The sequence below is a fragment of the Phasianus colchicus genome, chromosome 12 (assembly GCF_987193195.1).
Source record: "Phasianus colchicus chromosome 12, bPhaCol1.hap1.1, whole genome shotgun sequence".
Classification (NCBI taxonomy): domain Eukaryota; kingdom Metazoa; phylum Chordata; class Aves; order Galliformes; family Phasianidae; genus Phasianus; species Phasianus colchicus.
In genome coordinates, this window is record NC_143447.1 from 19,699,196 (window position 1) to 19,721,398 (window position 22,203).

The window sequence follows — 22,203 nt, forward strand, 5'->3', positions numbered from 1 at the left end:
TCACGTAATTAAAGCAGAGATTCTCATCTTCCTCTGCCAGTCCTACTTCATCACTGTCTCAGGCACAGCAGATGAAACAGCCTTATTTGCTTATCATGCAAATTCAAATCAGGCATCGTCTGAAATAAGACTCTCTAAACCTTCCTAGGGTTGTCTAGACTTCCATATTTCTATGTGAAATTTTAGAGATGAGTTCCTTGGCCATCTGCACATGTAAAACTTCTGCAATGTTTTAGTGTCTAATTAATCACTCCTTCCAGCATTGTTTTCCCTAACATGACATATTTACTCCATGCAGAGTGGTGTTGTGCAGGGTAGTGGTTTGATAGTGCAGCCCTTTCTTGTCCTAGATTGCAGCGTGCCAGCCTCTGTTGTCTGTTTGTTGCATTTAAGATCATTATTTTCATATGAGAGAATATCACACAAACAGCCTCTTCTCCTAAGCAACCCTTACTTTACTGTAACGATTGCAGATGTCCTTGGTTATCTCCTTCCATGCAGCTGGGACTGCTCAGTGCTGTCTTGCTGTTTCCTTGGATATTCCTACCTGTCTATTCTGCTGTTATCTCCTGTGTTACATTCCTGTGTCTCTTGTGGAATTTCTCACACGTGTTTATTCTGCCCCAGGACCTGGCGTGACTCAGAGGTTGGACTTGATAGACATAATAGTAAAACAAATAGCGATGGAACATGAAAAAGTCAGACAGTGACTGGCAAGTATGGAGAGTGAACTGATCTATAATTCCATTCAGGGCAGGGTCAGCCACAGTGTTCCTCTGTGTTCTGAGCAGATGTTTGTGTGGGCTGCTCTTGGAGGTCCCTGATAATGGAATTTCTGCTCCCCAGTAATTTGTGCCATTACCTTGCTGTCCTTGCTCGTCATACTGTCTGACCTGAATCTTCCATTTCTTTTCATATGGGTGATGAATGGGAAAAAGGCGTTTCCTTTTGGTATTGTTAATATTTAGTTGAAAGTACTTACAGATTTTGTGGTCTCTTTGTCAGGGCAGCCACCTCGGTTTCTCCCATCTCTCCCTGCATGTTGTTTTCTGAACAGGCAGTTGCTCTGACTGGCTTTCTGGCTGTAGCCTGTGTGAGGCAGTCTTAGGGCACAGCATTCAAAGCTGGGTGTTCTACTCCAATGAGATCTAGCTTATGTATGTCTTTGTTCCCTACATAGTGCAGTGCTGCTGTCAAACTGAAAAAATAACCACTGACTCATGCACACCTGTAATTTCTCTTTTTTTCCTGCCGTGTTCTTTTTGTCTGGCATTTGTGGTGCAAGTGGCAGCAATAATAAGTAAGTTGGAGGTAGTTCTCAATGAGGATCTGAGTCTGGGTGGTCAATATGTCAATGCCAAACTATCTGATTGGCATGAGGAAACTGCATGGCTTTGGGCTGGAAACACAACTGGAAAAGATGCTGAGGCTGTCCGGAAGTCCGTGGTGGGATGTAAGGCATCTGACTTTTTTTTCATAATGTTTTGGATTTATCCTTGCAGCAGCATTATCTGTTATTTCAAAAACCATTACTTCTCTGACATTTGTCCCTCAGGTAGTGTATGTAGGAGGAGGAATTTTATCCTTTTTCAACTTCCACTTTTGGGAACCTGAGCAAAAGTGAAGCACTTGTGTCTGTGATAGCATCCATTACAAATGTAACATTAGTTGTTCTTCTCTGGACTTGTTCCTTGCTAGCAAGAATAATTAGATATTTACTCATTTTTCTTAACTATCTCATCCTGGCCTTCATTCACAATGTGAGGGATCCCAGTTTAATTGCTGAATCTTCAATTTTAGAGACAACATAAACAAGTCTAACTGTATCAGATGCTTTGAAGAGTCTGCAGGCCAAGTGGCTGAAATCTGTCCTTGCCATCCATGCAACTCAGTGCTCAGGCAGTTGAGGAGTATGCTCTGCCAATTCCAGGCCAAGCAAAACCTCACCAGGATTCTCAGACTGATAAAAACAATACTGGAGGAAATGGAGAAAGATCTGAATAGAAGAATTTCTTATAATTAATCACTATCTGTACTGAGTGCAGTATTACTATTCTAGGCCTTTGAAAATGACATGTTATTTTCCTTTCCTTTTAAATATGACAAAAGCAAGCCTCAGACTAAGTAGCAGATTTTAAATATTGAATATTCCAAAAGGATTTTTCATCTGCTAAACATAAAAACTTCTCTCCAAAAAGAAGCAGGCTGGTTAGGCCATATATGTTTGTTTTTCTCCATGCAGGATGTGTTTTCCCACTTCAGCTTAAGCTGGATAAACAGTTGAGTAAATGGAAGCACTTTCTCTTAACAGAAATGCTATTACTAAAAACAGCTAGTGATTTAATCAATTGAGTTTCACAGTATTCACAGTTCACCCTCGTGTGCTAGAGTTCAGCATTGTACAAACAGGATCAGAAATTCTTTGCTTACCTAGCAGCAAATTGGCTGCTTAGTCAGATATGCAGAGCACACTGTTGAGCATACAATGCTGAAATAAAGTTTTGATAATTGAGCTTTCTCTTATAGTATCATTTGTTGTGGGGTCAGATTTTTTCAGATAGCAGCTGTACAAAGTGCCTCAGCATGCTGTGAGTCCTCTGAATGAAGTGCAAAGCACAGATCTTTACATGGAATGGGTGGTGGGAGATGAGCTAGGGAAATAGTCAGAGGCTTCCAACATTATTACTGCTCATGTGCTGCATTTCTCTTTGAAAATTCCCAGAGCTTGCTATATATGGTGATATTTAAAAGTCCCAAGAGGATGGGAATAAAATACATTTTTCTTTCTTTTCTCCATACTTCATGAATAGCTCCTTTCTTGAAAGCCACAAATGATGGAACCTTGTTTGTTTTCTTCCATCCGCTTCTGCTGTTTTCACAGTCGTCTTAAAAACATTCTGTTTCTGTCATTGTTCCTTAAATATTTGCTTTCCTATCTCGGATGGCCTTATGAATGGAAACCCATAGGAAATGAATGTCTGTGTTTATTAACGCTTCAACTTCTGCTAGTTAAGAGCTTTGGAAAATAGAGCAGTATGGGCAAAACAAGTAAGAGTTGCATTTTGAAATGCTGTTTGTGCAAGTGCTGTGGTTGCTGTCTGTTTCCTACAAGGCAGGTTTAGGAGTCAAGTTGGTGTTCAAAACTGACAGTTAATTTGAATGAAAATAAATGCCAAAAGTGTCTGTTGGCAGCTGTGGGATATCTTAACTAGAAAGTATAGCAAGTGTGGATGAGAATGCGTGTTTGTAAAGAAAGGTGGGTGTTCACCTGGACAGAATCAAGTTCTGGAATACAAAAAGGCTGAATTAGCATGTGCAGGTATGTGGAACTGCATTCCAATGTGTGTCCTCACTCACAGTGACCAAGCAAACCAAGCTGCTGTGTATGCTGGGCTTGTTTTACTGTGCCTGAACCTAATCCACTCAGAAGTTCGGGATAAATGATTATACAGAGGAGAAGAAAAATGACTTGAGTGTTTGTATTCTATTTGTATTCAGTAGTGTGTCTATGAGCTTTAAAAAAACCAACAAAACGAAGTTTCAGACAGTGCATTTCTGCATACGGGTTACTGAAGGTAAGGTCTGGTGTACAGGGGAAGTCAGTGCAAGGAAAGTACTTGTTATTGTGATAGAAATCAATCACTTTTAATTCTCTGAGGTTGGAAAAAAAAAGGGGGGGGATTCTAGCATGATATTTACTGGCTTAGATGAATACTAGAGGGGGATTTTTCTTCCTCTATAGTGAAGACAGTGGCTCAGCAATTAATAGTTCTCACAAACACCAACAAAACCTTTTCCCCTTGATCTCATCTTAGAATCTTCAGCTTGTGCCAGCTTTCCTCTTCCTTCTGTAAATACTTGTCTTCTCTGACTGCAAAGGAAGCATGGGTGCAACTTACAACTAGGAGTAGGAAATGAATTTAAGCGAAGCGAGGTGCTGCTTGGATAATACACACACTTCTGCAAAGGGCTTCTATCACAAATCCATCTTAGAATCATGGAGTATCATGTTTGATTAAATGAACTCCAACAAAGAGAAGAGAAAAGGCAATAAAGGAGGTGCAGAAGGATTTGAATTAACTAGGGCATCCTATTCAGAACCTCAAACAGCGATGAAAGGCCTGCACTACTGAACAGGCAAAGTAAAATAATCTGAGTATAACTGCAGTCTATGGAATCGTGGTGCTCCAGAGGGGCTGTGAGTGGGGTCCTGCTATCCTCTTGCACTGCTGCCTGCTCTCCCTGATCTGTTGTTTGCTCAGATCAAACCCGAGGTCAGGAAAACATGTGCTGCTGTTGTGAGGTAAATGCTGGGCAAACGGTCAAATGAGGGAGGCAGATCCAACCACCTGCTGGCTATTGAGGCCCCCTGGTCTTTTTATTTCATTGCTGGGATTGCAGGCAATGCCTTGTAATAGCGGAGCAGAAGCTGGATGTTTGGTGATTCGGATGGGAAGAACAACTTTGGGGTTAACCCAGCACTGCCTGCTGTTGTAGAGCATTTCTTCTTCTGACGTAGTAATAATCGTACCTGCTGCTTAATTTGTTCACTAATAAGGATGAGTACATGTCTTATCCTTTTAAGGTAGAGTAGCAAACACTAAATGTGTATTTGGTCAGCATTAAGTGTCACATTGTTTTATCCATATTTCTTCTTGTTTCAAGGTAAGTAGATCTGACTCGGCTGTTAATGTAGCTGTAACTGAGCCCTAAAATGGAACTGTTGCCTAACGTGCATAGTCAGATAGTCCAAAACCAACAACACAGTACTCTCATCTTTGTGTAGATGACTGTATGGGGACGTCACTGATGTTAAAGTGCTTTTAACTTGTTGCCCAACAAACACGTGTTGTGGCAGCACTTTGTTAGCATATCCACTGCTGTTTCCAGGATCTTATCTTCTGTTTCTGGCTCTGGAATTCTGCATCTCTGGATTTCTAGAAACCAGATTTGTTGGTCTTCCATGAATTTAGTAAATATATATCGCCAAACAGACTTCAATTTGTATTAACCCTGGGGACTATGCATGGTGTACAGCATAAGTTTTGCTTGCTGTACTTGATTTTAACAAGTTGGAGGAATTGAGAATAAGGTAAAATCCTTAGTGTGTACCAGCTTGGACCAGGAGGTATTTGAGTGCTTGGACCAGGATGTGTTTGAGTGCTGTGAAGTTTGGATGGAAGAACTGTTTTTCAGTTCAGACAGATCTTCAGTCTGTCTCATTGATATAAAATAATGTTTAAAAGATATATCCCTAGGATTTTTGCTCTGAAATTTCTCTTCAGCAGTGCACCACGATTTGCGTATGCATTTCCTCAGCACAAGAAACTAACTTTCTGCTTTGTAATGCCACTATTAGAAACTGCAGAGGTAGAGATAGGTAACAGCAATCCCACTTTCTACAACTTTGCCATTCCTCTGGTGCTGATCTTTAACACAAAGAGGTGCAACAGGTCTGAGAATTGAGGAGCACCTGGTGTAGCACTCAGCTGCAAGCAGAAGGAAGGAACAAAGTGATGGAGCAGTGAGTGCTGCTGCATGCTGAGGCTTCTCCAGGTGTGTCTTGTGGCCCCTTGTCCCCCAAAGGGGTGTATGTGTGACATAAAGAGGCACTGATCAGCTCCTGGGCTCCTCAGCAGGCTGTGACATCCTCTTAAGAATGTTCTGTCAATGAATATGCCAATGATAAAGTGTCTTTTTTTTTACCTTGCATTTCACTGGGGAGGTGTGTTGTCACTCATTACCTTGCTGGGCAGGTTTAATAGGGTGGAGGTTCTGGGAGAACTGGTGGAACTGGAAGTAAGTTATACTCCTTCAGTATTAAAATTGAGTTAGGCTTCTGAATTAAAAGTGGTTATTTGCCTAATTTCCCTTCAGATGCTCTAATATACCCAGGGAACCAAGGCTAATTGTCTGTTGCATTGCTTTTCGTTGGCTCAAATGCAGACCTCAGAGTGGGAGGAGAGCAAGGAAGGACCAGTGGGTGGGAAATCAGGGACGTAGCACACTTTGGAATCTTTTAGTCCCTTCCTCCTAAAATAAATAAATGAATTTGTAATTTTCTTCGAGCAGAGTTTCTTGTGTGTGTTCTGTGGGCTGTGTTGTCCAAAGATTTCTAAATCTTCTGTAGACCTAGCATACTATTTAGGAAAACGTGCCCAACTGTGCATGCATTTAGGCATAGTAGTTGTGCTTTTATGAACTATCTTTGTACAAATGTAATGACACCAATACAGGCAAGTTTAATGAATGAACTGGGTTTGTTTTCAGATAAACTCGGTTGCGTCAGTACAAAACCTGTGCACAGACAGACCTTTACTTTTGCTACTTATATGGTAGTACAAAGGTGAGATGTGCTCTGCAAGGTGTATCGTTGTTCTGCTTTCCTTAAGAGGAAACCAAGGAGATGGCATGAGGCACTTCAGGAAAAAGTGGGAGTAGAGAGTTTTTGAGGTGCTTTGGTTATTCTTTTCTGGACTGTGAGAATAGAGGGCTCTGGATGTCAAGAAAGAAGCGTGCTTGGCAGCCATTCAGAGATTGTTTCAAGTGTACTGTAGTGGCACTGCCAGCATCAAGCATCAAAGTTGGCCTTCTGCATCCAGTTTCCAATCAATCCCATGCACTACAGCTGTAAGTACTCTTGTGCTGCTACCACCTGGCTGTGGCTGATTCAACTCCGCTACTTGTCCTAAAAGGAATAATTAGTTGTTTTAATTTAACTGAACAGGAAAGGTTCAGGTAAGCCAGAGCCTGTGCCACCAACTCTCAACAAAGACAACTTTTATTTTCACAGAAAATTTTGAGAGGAATGCATCTTAAAAGCCCTGTCCTGTGCCACCTTCCCTCCAGCTGCTTTGCTGGTAGCAGGATCTTAATTAGAACTCTCCTGGAACAGAATTCCTGTTCTAAGGCATGTGTGTTGCCATTGATTTTCACGGGGCTGCTCAGGTGAGGTAAACAGCTGCAGAGTGATACTGAGCTCACAGCTGCAAGTCTGTAATAGGTTAAAAGCAGCTGGTCAGACTGTGGATAGTGAATTCTGGTTATAATGAAACGGCTGATAACTTCTGAGGAAAGAAGGTGTGACATTTCCCCTATGATTTTCAGTGGCAGCATTTCTTATGGGGCGTCGATTCACTTTCCCATTTAAAATTACTTGGAATCCTTCCACAACCAATCAATGGTGTCACACTGGGCCGTACTGTTATGCAATAACATAATACAGTGCCCAAATATCTGGGGCTGCCCCAGGAACCCCAAGTGCTGATGCAGGCAGCCCAGCATGGCAAATCCTACAGCTGTGCTGCTGCTGACCTTGGCTTGCTGCCTGCTGAGCCTCCAGCCCCAAAGCTCCTTGGATCTCCTTGGCTTGCCTGGATCTCCAACAATCTCTTGACAGGTGAAAATGGCTTACTTTGAAGTCCCTAGGAGAGGCAGATTCTCCTTTGGTCTGCAGTTCACTGCACCAGCACCCGCCTTGCAGTGCGTGTTTGCTCCCAGCCTGGTGCCTCTGCTGTGCTCTAAATATTCCTCCTCTAATGAAGTTCTTTAATTACTGTTTTTCTTTGTGGAATACCTCATGGCCTCTTGGTCTTTTGATACCATCAGACTGAAAGGGAGAAGAAAATCCTTTAAACAATTTTCTGACTCCCTCTAGAGGATTTCCTTCTGAGCCCAGCAATGGCCACGCAATGGGAGCAGCAGAGCATTGGCTCACTGTGTCTGCACAGCTGGGTTTCAGCACAGATTGCATTTTTCCAGCACCCACAGAGTGCTTTTCTTTTCCTGTCAGTTCCTACTAATGTCTCCTTGATTTTATTCCCACTGTTCTTTAAATATAAATGCTCACAGGCCGTTTTTCCTCAGGCAACACAGGCCTGGCATTCTCTGCCAAAGGATCCCACTGCAGCTGTTGCTGCCTGGAGAATGGCTGTTCTCACATGTTCCAGTTCCTCTGGACCGAACTTTGGGGATGCCCCTCATCTCTCCTGTCTCACCATTGACATCTCAGTGCCCACTGCAGGTAACTGCTCATTTCCATGATACCATCTTTTCCCCCTGTCCCATCTAAGGCTGCCCATAGGTTGCTTGCATTTCTGCACAGTCCTTCCTATTGCTGCCCACTGTGTCATGCCCCACCTGCTGAAAAATGCCATTCAAGTGGAACAGGTGATGTGACTTCTTTACAAAGGGCACAGGAAAGGTGCAGAGCTTTGTAATACAGCATCTTAATGTGGGCCTTCCCAGAAAGGTGCCAACTTTGTGCCTGTGGAAAGGAAAATCCTCCACGGTGCTCTGCATGAACGCCTTCTAGTGAGTGTTTAAACTGTCAGGGACTCACTCCTCGTTCCAGATGTGTTGTCTGTTTAACCATTCAGTCCCCATCACTTGGATGTCTGATGACATTTGGGGAATGCTGTTGCAACAGCAGGAAAAAGCCATCCCAGTTCTCTGCACTTCCCCTTCTTGGCTCAAAATCCCTTTGTTCTCTTCCTTAGCGTGCAGCCACGGGTCAGGAGCCAGGTTATTGCTGCACTGGACCACGCTTGGCTTGACAGGGTTGCAGCCACCCATTTCCTAAAGGAGCTGTTAATCTCAGGATAGTCGGTACCACTGGGGGAGGCGATCCTCCCCTCTGCTCTGCCCTGCTGAGGCCACATTTACAATCCTGTGCCCAATTCTGGGCTCCCCGGTTCAAAACAGTCCAGGCTATCCAGGAAGGAACGCAGAGGATGGATACAAAGATACACAGAGCATCTCCCGCTGCGGGAAGGCTGAACGATCTCGCTCTGTTCAACCTGGGGGAAAGCAGCCTAGGGGGATCTGATCCAATATCAAAGGGGCTCTGCAATAACTCCGTGCCTCTCTGAAGGTCCAGAGGGCGAAGCACGCGGTGCTGCTCCCAGCCGCAGCTCCCCAACGCCATGCCCTGCAGCTGCTGTGCGCATGCGCACAACGGGCAGCACCGCCCCGCAGCGCAGCCATGGCGTTGGGGCTGCGGGTGATGCGGGCAGCGCTGCTGCTGCTGCTGCTGCCGCCCGGCGGTGAGGGGCAGCCGGCCGTGCTGAGCAAGGGCCGTTTTGTAGGGGGTGTTCCCGAGCCCAGCGCTGTTTCTTTGGGGTGACGTTTGCTGTCGGAGCTCTTGGTTTCGTTTGCAGCTCCGTTACTGGTTTGTGGTTCCTGCAGGACGGCTGGGGAGGGGGTTCTCATAAGGGCAGGTAGCGACAGGGTGAGGGGAAATGGTTTCAAACCGGAAGAGAGTCGCTTTGGAGCAAATATCAGGAGGAAAATCTGTACTGTGAGGGCAGTGAGACATGGGCAGAGGTTGTGGATGCCTTCTCCCTGTGCACATTCAAAGCCAGGATGGATGGGGCTGTGAGCGACCCGGTCTGGTGGGAGGGGTCCCTGCCTATAGCAGGGGGTTGGAACTGGGTGGTCATAAAGGTTCCTTTCAACCCAAACCATTCAGCACCAGACCGTTGGTGCTGGAACAGCTGACCACAGAGGCTGTGGATGCCCCGTCCATCCCTGGAGGTGTTCAAGGCCAGGTTGGATGGGGGCCTGGGCAGCCTGGGCTGGTGTGAAATGTGGAGGTTGGTGGCCCTGCCTGTGGCAGGGGGTTGGAGATTCATCATCCTTGAGGTCCCTTCCAACCTGGCCATTGTGTGATTCTGTGATCTGCCATCGTTGGTATCTCAGAAAACACAGAATTAGGAGATAACGTGAAGGGTTTTAGGTTGAGCAGTTACTGTATGGTAGGTTTTGCCTTTGATGTGTTTCCCTTTGTGCGCCTTTAATTATTCACCCATTCAGGAAAGCATACCACCTCGTATGGCAGCATTAACATATCTTCTGTAAACATGAAGAGTACAATAATTCTAGCAAAAGTGCATTTGTACTGAAGTTTGTTACTGGTGATGTAGGTTGGGGGGTGAGCAAAGCAAACATACTCACACCATTTACACAACTGTAAAAGCCATTTAATTCTCTTACAGCATCTGGGACAGCCCTGTCCAGGCCACGAGTAACAGCAAAGGATGAAACCCTGGGGCACCTGCTGGCTGTTCTGCACCACGCTGCACGAGGAGCTCAGCACGCAGCAGGAGCAGCCACCCCCAGCAATACCACCACTGCTCCTTGGCTACAAGCATGCAGAAGGAGGGCTGGAAAGCAAAAAGAGCTGGTGAGGGGCACGGTGAGAAGGAAAGCTGCTGTGCCAGCAACGCCATCCCCTCTGCCCCAGCCAGATGTTTCTGTTGCTTTGTGTGGGTTTGAGTCTGCACAGCTGGCAGCAGCCATGGCAGAGCTGGCATCAGCATTGCGGACTGGGGGTGCAAAAAGGGAGAATGACATTCTTGATCAGTTAAAGAATGGATTCAGTGACATCTTTAAAGAGTGTTCTTGAAGAAGCCATGCTAAAAAAAAAAAACAAAAAAAAAACCAAACACATTCAAGTTTCAGAACTCCAAACTTACTGCGAAATGATGATGAAGGTTGCTCAGTGAGCTGCTCCAAACTGCAGTGGTTCCTGTGGGCGTACAAGAGATGGCCACCCAAGGCAGTCACATGTGGAGTGTTATCAGTTACACACAGTGTTCTGTGCAAATGTGATGATAATAAATCGGCTCCAACAATTCCTCTTTCTCTTTCTTTGCTTTTAGGCGGACATATTTTCATTTCTGATCATTGGAAAGCAAGTTTGTACTGGTGCTATTTTTATTTCCTGCTGCTGGTTGCCAGATTTGTGGAGCTGTATATTATGTCTGTTTTCTTTCTGTTGGTTTCAGTTAAATTCCTAGAAAGCTTCTGTCAGCTATTGCTCTTCCCTGAAGCTCAGCCCTCTGCACGGGCTCAGGGCTGGAGATGGGAGCTCACTTTTCTTTTGGCATAAAGGCACCTTTGAATTCGATCTGTTCACCTGTGTGGTTTTGAGTTCAGTATCCAGGATGTCCTCCTCCATTAGAATGGATTCATACCAGGATTATGTTTAAAGTTTGGCATATTTGGTTAAAATATTTCCTTAGCCTTTTTCTCCTTCTGCCCAATGGAAGTTAGCAGCCCATGTTCCTGCCATGGGTCACTGAGGCTGCGGAGCAGGGAAGTCAGGAGCAGTGAATGCATTTTGAATAGAGAACCAATGGTCTGCGGTGCCTTGGGCCAATGGTTGGATCACTGCCTTCAGAGAACCAAATGTGCCCTTTTATTTTTTCAGAGTATTTCGGTGGAGATCCGTAAGGCAGTGTCAGATCAGTTCTAAAATAAGGAGGTAATTATGGGAACGTCACAGCCAGATGCTCCTTAATGGTTCCGTTGAAATCCATTTTTTGTTTTAATTTGACGTGAAAAGCTTCAGCAGGACTGAATTCACATCAGCCTTTAAAAGGGTATGAAGGGGCTGCAGCTCCTCGGGGAGAGCGCTGGGGCTGAGCAGCAGCTGCTGAGGAGCGCTGGGAATGAGAGCTGCATCCAGCATCTGACTGAAGGTGAGCAGTGTGGGTTTGGGCCTCTGTGGTTCATAGCTCTGCAGGTGAGATGTGGCGATAGCAAAGCGGCTCGGCACAGCTGGGCAGATTGCAATGCTTGGCAGCGCTGGGTGCCATCCCCTGTGCTCTGAGGCTCAACAGGATGGCTGGGGGCTCCCCGAGGGCACCAGTGCTCCCAGCTGTCCCCATCCCACTGCTCGCCCTGCAGGCTCCTGGCACCATGAGCACAGCTGAGGACGCAGCGTGGCTGCGCTGGGTGACGGAGCGGTTCCAGAGCATTGCAGGGCAGGGTGAGGAAATCGGCCTGGAGGAGTTCAAGGCGGCCCTTCAGGTGAAGGAGGTGAGTGCTGGGCCCTGCACTGATCTCCACTGATCGGTGGGGTGAGCACTGCTGGCAGCAGGAGCTCACTTTGCAGTACAAGGTCTGGGCTGTGCAGAGCATCCCAGAGCTGCCCCAGCACATCCATCCTCCACAGTCCTTCTTTGCTGAGCGTTTCTTCGCGCTGTTTGACGTGGATGGCAGCGGTACCATCAGCCTGGGGGAGCTGCACAGTGCCCTCAGACTGCTGCTGCACGGCACTGCTGCCGACAAGCTGCGCTTCCTCTTCCAAGTCTACGACGTCGATGGTGAGAGGGTGGCTCAGTGCATCCAGCCCTGAATGCTGCTCTTTTGTCCTGTTGGGATGGGAGTAGCATCCATCTGTAAGGCAGCAAATGCAGCAGCCTCATTAGCTTTGCTTGTGGAGAGATGCCCCATGGCAGCATCGGAATGGGAATGAATTTTAGATCAGAATTCTCTCCAATTCCCAAAAACCAATGTGCTGGTGAAGGAGCGATGGCATCGCTGTGAGTGGGCACAGCCGTCCCTTCAGGCAGGAGGGGGTGGCACTGCAGTGGAGGGGTTTGGGGCCGGGCTGTGAGGTGGTGCTGCTCTCCCTGCAGGCAGCGGCTCCATCGACGCAGCTGAGCTGCTCCTGGTGCTGCAGGCCTGCCTGCGTGAGAGCGAGATCTCACTGCCACCACAGCGCCTGCACGACATGGCCAGGGCGCTGCTCGAGGCGGCCGACAGGGATGGCAACGGCTCCATCACCTTCCAGGAGCTGCAGCAGCAGCTGGAGGCCTTCCCAGGGCTGATGGAGAGCCTGACCATCAGGTATAGGGATGTGGCCGGGTCTGTAGGGCACTCTTCCCTCTTCCCTCCTGCTGTGCTGTGGGGTTTGTGCTCTGTGGAGGCTCTCAGGCCCACAGCAGGAGCAGTCAGGGCTGCTCTCCAGCAGAGCAGGGTGCCCTGCGGTGCTGTTGAGGGCATCTCAATCCTGTCCCTTTGCTCAGGAGCAGCGTGCTGGGGTGGCCGCAGCACTTGGGCATGGGTTGGGGATGGGATGTGGTGCGAGGGTGGGTGAGGAGCTGGGATGCAGGGATGGGTTCTGGGATGGATTGTGTTCATAGGATGGTTTGTGTTGGAAGGGGCCTTGAAGATCACCCGGTTCCAACCCCCTGCTACAAGCAGGGATGTGGGTGAATGGCTGGGGTAACAGGACGGTGGGTAAAGGATTTGCATGCAGGGATGCATGCAGGGTCGGTGCCCGGATAGGTGCAGGGTTGGATGCGGGATGCCATGCGGTGCCTTGGCAGCGCTGCCAGCTGGCTGAAGCCCCCAGCACCGACACGGCAGAGCCGGCGGCCGCGCTGCCTGACTTCGTGGTACTGGCACAACCGCCGCGGCCAGCTCGCCTTCCTGGGGGGCTACGTCAGCCTCAACCTGCTGCTCTTCATCCTGGCTGCCCTGCAGCACGTCGGCCGCAGCGGGTGGGTGGTGGTGGCCAGAGGCTGCGGGCAGTGCCTCAACTTCAGCTGCGCCTTCATCGCTGTGAGTGCGGACTCCGGGCCGTGGGGATGGGGATCGAGACGGCGGGGTGACGCCGCTGGGCGTCCTTACAGCCCCCGAACCGCCCCTGCCCCGCAGGTGCCGATGCTGCGGCGGTGCCTGACCCGGCTGCGTGCCACCCCCGCGGGCAGAGCGCTGCCGCTCGAGCACTGCGTGAGCCTCCATCAGCTGCTGGGGAGCGCCGTGCTGGCGCTGGCAGTGCTGCACACCGGAGCGCACGTGGCCAACTTCGGTGAGTGGGGCGGGCGCTGGGGTTGGGGTTGGGTTGGGGTTGGAGATGCTCGCTTCGTGCGCTGCCTGCTATCCCCCTCTAGCGGCTCTCCCAGGCGGGCAGCGTCACAGCGGGGCCTGCAGACCTTTCCTACCCCCTCCCTCGTCCCCCCGCACCAGGAGCTCGGGTGCCTGGGTTTCCTGCGGCCCTCGCGTGGCATTTTTGCACAACGACAAACGTTTCGTTTTCAATATATCTGAGCAAACCCAGCTGTGCCTTCGTACGCAGCTACTCAGCCCTTGCTCACCGCTGTTCTGCTTGCAGGCAGGCTGGCACAGGCTGGGCACGGCGCCCTCTCCGAGTTCCTGCTGACGGCTCGTCCCGGTGGGGGGGGGCTCGGTGGCACAGCCCCACAGACCGGGTTGGCCCTGCAGGTGCTGCTGTTTGCCATGCTCACCTTCTCCAGCCCCTGCGTCCGCCGTGGTGGACACTTCGAGGTACGTAAATGCACACAAACACCCCAAAGGTGCCCCGTCCTGTGGCACAGGGGGCACTGAGCCCTGTACAGCCCAACCCTGCTGACCCGCATCCCCTGCCCACAGCTTTTCTACTGGAGCCACCTCTCCTACATCACTGTCTGGGCTCTGCTCTTCTTCCATGCTCCCAACTTCTGGAAGTGGTTTTTGGTTCCTGGGGGCCTCTTTGTGCTGGAGAAGGCAGTGGGCATGGCCGTGTCTCGTGCCATGGGGCTGCGCATCGTGGAGGTCCACCTGCTGCCTTCCCAGGTGTGCGGCCCAAATTGTGGTGTGCACAAAGGGCCCTGTAGGTTGGGGTCGTGCTCCTCCAGCCCTGCATGAGAGACTTGGGGCTCTGCATCCCTTCCTCTGCATCACAGCACTGCTCCTTCCTTTGGCTTCAGTAAGGTTGGGTAAAGTCTTCAGATTCAACTGTACAGAGATGTGTTTTGGGGTCACTTGGCAGCATTCAGGAAATCTGCAATGTTTTGGTGAACGTTTGCAGCAAAAGGTGAAAACACCATTTCTTTGGTAAATTACTGCCTAAATGCTTTCTGCTCCTCCCAACCCAGGTCACCCACCTGGTGATCCAGCGGCCGCGCTCCTTCCGCTACGAGCCTGGGGACTACATCTACCTGAACATCCCAGCCATTGCTGCTTATGAATGGCACCCATTCAGCATCAGCAGTGCTCCTGAGCAGCAAGGTCTGCTGGGCAGCCCAAATTGGGGCTTCTCTCATGGCCAGGATGTCCTGCATCCCATGAGCATCCCACCTCCATCCCCCCCCTGCTCTGGTGCAGGGGTGCCTGGTGCCCAGGGCATGCTGTGCTCCAGCCCTTGTGCCACTGTGATGTCCCCATCCCACAGACACCATCTGGCTGCACATCCGCTCTCTGGGGCAGTGGACAACGCGGCTCTATGAGTTCTTCAGGCAGGCTGAGCCCCTGCAGCTCCACGGGAACCTGGAAAGGAAGAGGTGGTGGCAGTGGGTGCAGGTGGGTAAGGTTAAAGCCTGTAATGTGCCATCTGCATGGCAGGGTGAGGGCAGTGCTTGTGGGTCCAGCAGCCCAGGAGCACACAGCACAGGCTGGGCTTTTCCACAAAAGAATAAAAATCAGTGACAGGTGTTTTTTTTTTTCTACCTTTTCCTTCCTCTTTCCTTCCCTTTTCCACCTTTTCCTTCTTTCCTCTCTTTCCCATCTCATTTCCCCCCTTTTTCTCCCTTTCTTCCCCTTTTCCCTCTCCCCTTCCCTTTCCCCCTTTTTCCCACCCTTTCCCCCTTTTTTCACTCCTCCTCTCATTTCCCCTCCTCTCTCCCTACTTTTCCCTTCCCCTTCCCATGCAGCCCACTCCCTGCACTACCCCAGGCACATTGGGATGCTCTGTGCCCAGCACTGGGGATGCAGCCGTTGAACTGACATCGTACCGACGCAGTGGGGCGCCCACCACCACCCGAGGGACCGAGGATGGGGACAGGGATCAGGACACGTCCCTGCAGGTGGTTGGTGCCAGCACAGCCTCCAAACCCCTCAGATGTCCACATGGCAGGGGAGGAACCTCGCTGTCATATGGTGTCACTACTATATGGTGTCACTGCCCCAATGGCTTTGGGATTGGGGTCCATCAGCCTTCACTCTCACTGGGCTCAGCTCTGGGGTCTGATGGGCACAGCTGGGGAAAAAACAACCCCAAAGCAGCTGGGAGCCAGGCTATGGGAAATGCTGGATGCAGAGCTGTGGGAGCAGGGAGGAGGCAGCCGCCCACTGCTGCTGATGGACATTCCATATCTGCAGGTTCCTGTGGAGCTGGGTGAGAACCAGCAGCTCTGCAGCATCAAGGTGAGCTCAGGGCGGGCGCAGCGGGGTGGGAGCTGGGAAGGGGCTTTGTCCTGTGTGCTGGTCCTGCCCAGGGCTGAGCATCCTGCTTTGGTGTTGGGTTTGTCACCCTGTTTCTGGGTGCTCAGCCTCTATCTCTCCCAGTGCTACATTGATGGCCCCTACGGGACCCCAACTCGCCGGATCTTCACCTCAGAGCATGCTGTGCTCATCGGTGCTGGCATTGGCATCACACCCTTTGCTTCCATCCTGCAGAGCATCATGTACAGGTTGGGGCTGTGCCACGCGCTCAGGGCTGCAGTTCCTTATTGCTAAACATGGGACATGCAGACACAGGGCCCTACACTGTGTTGCCTTTGGGGTTAACCTTCACTCGGGATTTCGGGCAGGGCGTTTGCTGTGGGGCTGGGGGGGACGGAGGCTTGGGGTCTGTGTGGGTGCTCAGGGTGCAAGGGGTGCAGACAAGGGCTGCATCCACCCATGCAGGTACCGTCAGAGGAAGCAGAGCTGCCCAGGACGTGAGACTCTGTGGGATGAGGACATGGCACTCAGAAAGGTGGGAGCAGGCTGTGGGGTTTGCAGGGGGGATGTGGGATGCAGGCTCCTATTCCATAGGGAGAGGATATGAGATGCAGGCTTCCAGAGCATCTCATCCCATTGGAGATGCAGGCTCTCATCACATCCCACGGCTGGCTGTGTCCCACGTGCTGCCAGCCTGCCCTGACATGGAGGCTGCATCCTTCCAGGTTGACTTCATCTGGATTAACCGGGACCAGCAGCACTTTGAGTGGTTCCTTGACCTGCTGGCTGCGCTGGAGCTGCAGCAGGAGGAGCAGGAGCCGGGAGGTGAGCAGGATGTGGAGCATCCCAAACCCCAAATCAGCCCAGGGTATCCCAGATCCATCCTGAGGCACAGCCGGGTCCCTCCACTGTGCCCAGGGCGCTTCCTGGAGCTGCACCTGTACATGACATCAGCGCTGGGCAGGAGTGATGTGAAGGCTGTGGGGCTGCAGCTGGCCCTGGACCTGCTGGCCGCCAAGGAGCAGAAGGACTCCATCACGGGGCTGCGCACCCGCACGCAGCCCGGCCGCCCTGACTGGAGCCAGGTGAGGGACAGAGCCTTGCTGGGCACTTCCAGCAGCAGCACAGACCTGGCACCTTCCCTTCCCTTGCAGGTGCTGGGCAGGGTGGCAGAGGAGAGGAAGGGCAAGGTGCATGTGTTCTTCTGTGGCTCGCCAGCATTGGCCAAAGTGGTCAGAGCGCACTGCGAGCGTTTCGGCTTCCGCTTCTTCAAGGAGAACTTCTAAAGACCATCACCATCCTCGCTGCAGGGTGACCCTTCCCAACCCGCTGGGAAGGGGCTGAGCTCGGGGCTGATGGCACTGCTGTGATGCGTGGCATCTCCTGTGCCTTGGTCCTGCAGTGCACAGTGCACTCCCCGTCACAGTGGGGAGATGGGGAGGGTAGGAGGGGTGACACAGGTGAGAGAATGGGGTCCTGCAGTCCTCTGCATGGGTCTGTAGGGGTTGTGTGTGGGGTATGGAGCATTAGGGGACAGAAGGCGTGGGTGTCCTGGAGCATCCTTGTGGGGTCTTGGGGGGCAAGGAGTGGTTTCCTAGAGCATTTGGGGATGGATGGATGTGCTGCGGGTGGAGGAGCGGTGCCACATGAGGGCACTGCAGCTCCGGTAAAGTGAATGGACATCTCCCGGTCTGGGCTGCGAGCAGCGGGGAAACCGGGGGGGCTCAGCCCGCCGCCCCCAGGAACCCCAGTCCTGCTGCTGTTTGCACTTTGGGTGGAAAAAAAGAGATTTCGGGGCTGTCCAGGGGGCCCAGAGCAGCAAATCTGACCATTCCAAGCCATGGCCAAGGAAATCACAACTGATGCTGGCAACCAGGATGCTTCCCAGTCCTGCATCCCATCCATCCCAGTGAGGGGCTGATGGTAATTGGGATAACATCGTATCCATCGTGTTGTGGTCCTTTTAGAGCTGTCTTCCATGCTGAGCCTAAAATACACCCAAATCTCCATCGATGCACAACTGGATGGCATTGCGAGTGGAAGCTTCCTGCATATGCACGTGTGCTTCTTTTGCAATTGTGTTTAGAGGCTTGCTGGGATGGATTTGAGGGGCAGGGGGTGGAGCTGACAGCATCCTTTGGGGTGTGCATGGCCCCTGGCCAGCAGGGCCACACACACCCCAGAACTGATGCTTGCAAGTGATGCTGAGCCCATAGTTTGGGATGTTCCCCAAATCCAGAGCCCAGAATCTGCACCAGAAAAGCAACAGGAGGCTCTGGATAGGGCTGGAGGTGGGCTAATCACATCTCTCTCTGATTAATGCCTTCCCTTGGCTGCCTTCATTACAACAATTACGCTCCGGCTGTAGCGTAGCAACCACTAATTGTTGGTTGGATGCAAAAAAAAAAAACAAAAAACCCAACAACAAAAACAACAACAACAAAAAAACCCAACAACATCATTCCAAAGATTCAATTCTTTTATTGAGATGTCATTGCCTTCATCTCACAGCAGCGGATGCTCCAGAGACGCTGAGGCGCCGGCTCCATTGCAGGCAATGGGGGATGTCCATTGGGCTCTGCCTTGGAGCAGGGAACAGGATTTCTCAGCAGCCACGGCATTCCATCGCCAAGCAGCCCTGGTACATAGATATTATTCACTTAAGTAATCAATCACTGCCAACAAATTACAGGATACGGGGAATGAAATTAGCAAAATGAGCTATGGATGTAAAATTCATTTGAAATTCAATTTAGGAGCAACATTAGCTTTCAATTAGTCTGCCCAACTGTTTGAGCATCGTTTTGTCTATCAGATTTTTGTATAAATGCAATTAACCTTTGCTGTTAAATTGTTGTTGATTTCATTGATATAACTATTAGGCAGCTCCTAATATTTGCTTTGGATAACATCTCGTTAGCTGGTGGCTTCTAATTAGGGGCCGGTGGCCATTTGTGGATGCTTTGTTTCATCTCCTGGTGGGGCGGGGATGGGGTCATGTTGTGGGCCAGGGTGTCACACAGCTGCACAGGGGCTGCAGCCTTCATCCCAAGCCAAGGCACGGGCAAGAGGAAGCAGAGGCTCAAAGCACAGGGAGAAGGTTTGGTTGGGGGTTGGGGCAGCAGCTTCCTGGTGGTGGGCATCTCTGGGGTGCAGCTGGAGGGGCTGGTGGCAGCGTGATCCCAGTCACTTCCACTGGGAGGTGGTGGTGGTGATGTAAATGACGACGATGATGATAGTTTTGGTGATGGAGGTGATGATGGTGGTGATGGTAGCGATGATGATGGTGGTGGTGGTAGTGATGCTGATGAGAGATGTGGTGGTGGTGGTAGTGATGACCAATGATGGTTTTGGTGATGGAGGTTTTGGCGGTGCTGGAAGGACATCATTGCTTTCTGTGCTTTCTCTTGCCATTTCCAGTTCTGCTGCCAGAGCGCTGGGCTCTCAGCAGCACCTGTACCTAAGTGCTGCCATCAGCAGAGGATGCCTGGGGCTTTTCTTCCTCCTTCCTCCCCATTCCATCGATGCAATGATCACTTTGTGGGCAACAGGGTGAATGCTGTGTGTGTGCCCTCAGCTCAGCCCCACGTGCCCTGGTGCCATGGGGCTCCCCATGTGCAGAGGCTCCAGCAGCAGATCCCATCCAGCCATACCACCACCAGGTGCAGAGCTGGACCCACAGATGTGCCATCAGCATCACCACAGCGAGCATCACTGTGCGTCCAATAGACAGCCCAGCACTTCTCTGTCCCCATGAAACTGAAGCATCATTGACTGTCACTTAATTCCCACGAGCTATTTTTAACAGACACAACTTTCCCCCTCCGGCTCTATTGATGTTTGTGGGGTTGTAAATTACACCAGTGTCTGATATATATGGCTAATTCTGCTCCTATTGAGGCCGATGGAAATTTTTCCATTGACGTCAGCGGGAGGAGGATTGATCTCCATGCGTGTACCATTTGTTCCTGAGGTTTTAAGAATTCATTTCCTTCCTCCATTGCTGAAGACAGATAGCAGCCGTGGAGGTAGGGGAGTCATCTAATAACCACATATTAATACATGAATCATCAGCTCTGGGCCTGGTTCAGGAGAAGTCTGAGGGGGAAAAACGTCCCGACGTGGGGCTGTGTGAAATAAAGGATTTCAGCAGCACGGCAGCTCATCTGCAACGAGATAATAATTGCAATGTAAATTTTTTTTACACTGGCGTCAGGACCACGGCTTTTAAGCTCTATTTAAATGCATTGTGGTGTGTGGGGCCCCAGCCGAAATCCTTTACCCAGCACTGGAACAACAGTATCCGTGGTACTTGTTTGCTGTGTGCTTTGAGGACATTGGGGTTACTTTCAGACACGGCACCAAAACAATCAGGGGTGGTTCCTGGAGGAAAGGGAGAGTGCAATTGTGACATGTGGCAGTGCCAGGCTGCTGGCTCCTGTGGCACGAAGCCTCTGTGCAAAAAGAGGGGAAGCCAGGAGCAATGAGCCCCAGTATCTTCAAATCTTTTTGTGTTTCACCCCGTGATTTTGTTTTCACAGTGTGTGACAAACAGGACTGATGAATAACTGAGACAAAAGAGCAGTGTGCATCTTCGTGTCACCATGGGAACAATCTGTGGGCCAATTCCAGAGGAGAGATCCTGCCCTGCAGAGCTGCAGCATCTGAGGGCTCTGTGCAGCGCATCCCCGCCATCGGTCCACGCAATGCAGCACAAGGTCAGCATCCATCCCTTTCCTAAACGTCTGCTAAAGAGCAGCAGTGATGCACACTGCACACCATTCAGCCTGGGCCATGGCATGGCCAGGCTGGATGTGGCTCTGGGCAGCCTGGTCTGATGGTTGGTGACCCTGCACGCAGCAGGGGGTTGAAACTGGATGATTATTGTGGTCCTTTTCAACCCAGGCCATTCTATGGTCCTATGGCCATCCTGTGCAGCAGTGCTGAGACTTCCTTGCATTTATCCTGGAGAATGCAAGGCCAAAACTTGCGCCTTGCAACCACAGTGTAAAACAGTGGAGGTCTCGTGGCAATGCTGGGCCGATTGTAATTACCTTCCTGGGTCTGCTAATGAGTAATGAAGATGATGTTCTAATTAAGGCACTGCTGAGAGTCTTCTTATTCTGTTAATGTAAAATCAGTGAAAGGTCACTCCCCCAGCTCCAGACAGAGCTCAGTGAGCCTGTGCAGGAGCAGGTAATCTTGAACAAGGCAATAATTGCAACGCACACATTTACAACAGCATTGCAACCACATCATTTAAGCTCTATTTATATGCACTGCAGTGCATTATCTTCCTTTGCAAGAAGCTGTGTGTACCATTGTGCAAAGGGTCACAGAGGGCGGACCTGGGCAGGATCTGGCCTTTGGACAGCCAAGTCCTATTGCACAAAGCAAACCAGCTCTGGAGATCTGCTGCTACAGCAGCAATGGGAACCTCAGCAGCTGTGCCATAAGTAGAGATGGGAATTTGGGGTCTGGAGTGCTGAATAGGAACAGGTGATGTTCAGTTCATGCAGTAAGTGCTCTTATTGATATGGCAAAATTGGCAAAAGGTCAAGATTGCAGGATTGCAGACGTGGGCAGGTCTAAAAAGGAGTGCATGTAATGAATGGAGCCCTGGAAAAGAGGGGAATTCCTGCATCACAACAAAATACAAACAGAAAGTGTCAGTTCCACAGCTGGAAAATGAATGTCCTGATCCTGATAAACTTTTTTTTCCGGATTAGGAAAAAAAATGCAATTAGTTTAATTGTGGGGAAAAAAAGCCTGTTTATACGTCTGATCTTCCCGGCGCCGCAAGGGTTAAAGCCTCGCCCGCGTCCTCCCGCGCCCGCGCCGCCACGTGCACGCACTAAGGGGCGTGGTACCGCGCAGCCAATAGGCCGCGCCCTCAGCCCGCCCGCCCCCCCCATTGGTCTGTGACAAGCCCCGCCCCCTCGCTGTGCTCTCGCGGGAAGTGCGGGCGGGGCCGCACCACCCCATCCCCGGCTCTGGGATTCCGCCAGGCCTCGCTGTCCCATTGGTCAAAACTCTTGCCGTTCCCCGCCTTACCCCTGCGCGGCCAATAGGAGCGAAGAGAACGAAGAGGGCGGAGCTCCCATTGGCCGCGCAGGGACAAGGCGGGGCGCGGCGCTCCCCGCTCCGTGCGCCCCCGCCTCCCCGGCGCTGGGGTTCCGCCGGCAGCCAGGGCCCGGCCCGCAGGTAGGAGCGGCGGCAGCAGCGGGCCTCCACCGGGCCGGCAGCGCG

The 22,203-nt window shown here is 50.8% G+C and overlaps 2 protein-coding genes and 1 pseudogene across 3 annotated transcripts in view; all 3 read left to right on the forward strand.

Annotated features, from left to right (window-relative positions):
- The first annotated feature begins 8,041 nt into the window (after positions 1 to 8,041).
- LOC149916313 (uncharacterized) lies at positions 8,042 to 10,902 on the forward strand (annotated as a pseudogene). The gene is made up of 2 exons (XR_016470499.1): positions 8,042 to 9,044; positions 9,996 to 10,902. The product of XR_016470499.1 is annotated as an uncharacterized LOC149916313 (transcript).
- A 118-nt stretch (positions 10,903 to 11,020) lies between these two features.
- Positions 11,021 to 19,738, forward strand: NOX5 (NADPH oxidase 5). The gene is made up of 17 exons (XM_090149194.1): positions 11,021 to 11,483; positions 11,692 to 11,823; positions 11,960 to 12,110; positions 12,426 to 12,636; positions 13,119 to 13,353; positions 13,450 to 13,603; positions 13,907 to 14,079; positions 14,185 to 14,367; positions 14,670 to 14,802; positions 14,966 to 15,093; positions 15,444 to 15,599; positions 15,892 to 15,936; positions 16,078 to 16,202; positions 16,420 to 16,489; positions 16,680 to 16,779; positions 16,873 to 17,039; positions 17,109 to 19,738. The coding sequence occupies exons 2-17, from the start codon at positions 11,704 to 11,706 to the stop codon at positions 17,238 to 17,240; spliced, it is 2,283 nt and encodes a 760-aa protein (XP_090005320.1). The 5' UTR covers positions 11,021 to 11,483; positions 11,692 to 11,703; the 3' UTR covers positions 17,241 to 19,738.
- Positions 19,739 to 22,045: 2,307 nt separating this feature from the next.
- Positions 22,046 to 22,203, forward strand: part of GLCE (glucuronic acid epimerase) — a 35,628-nt gene continuing 35,470 nt past the window's right edge. Inside the window, exon 1 of the mRNA XM_031587897.2 lies at positions 22,046 to 22,158. The gene's annotated coding sequence lies outside the window, so the exon portion shown is untranslated. The remainder of the gene's footprint in view (positions 22,159 to 22,203) is intronic.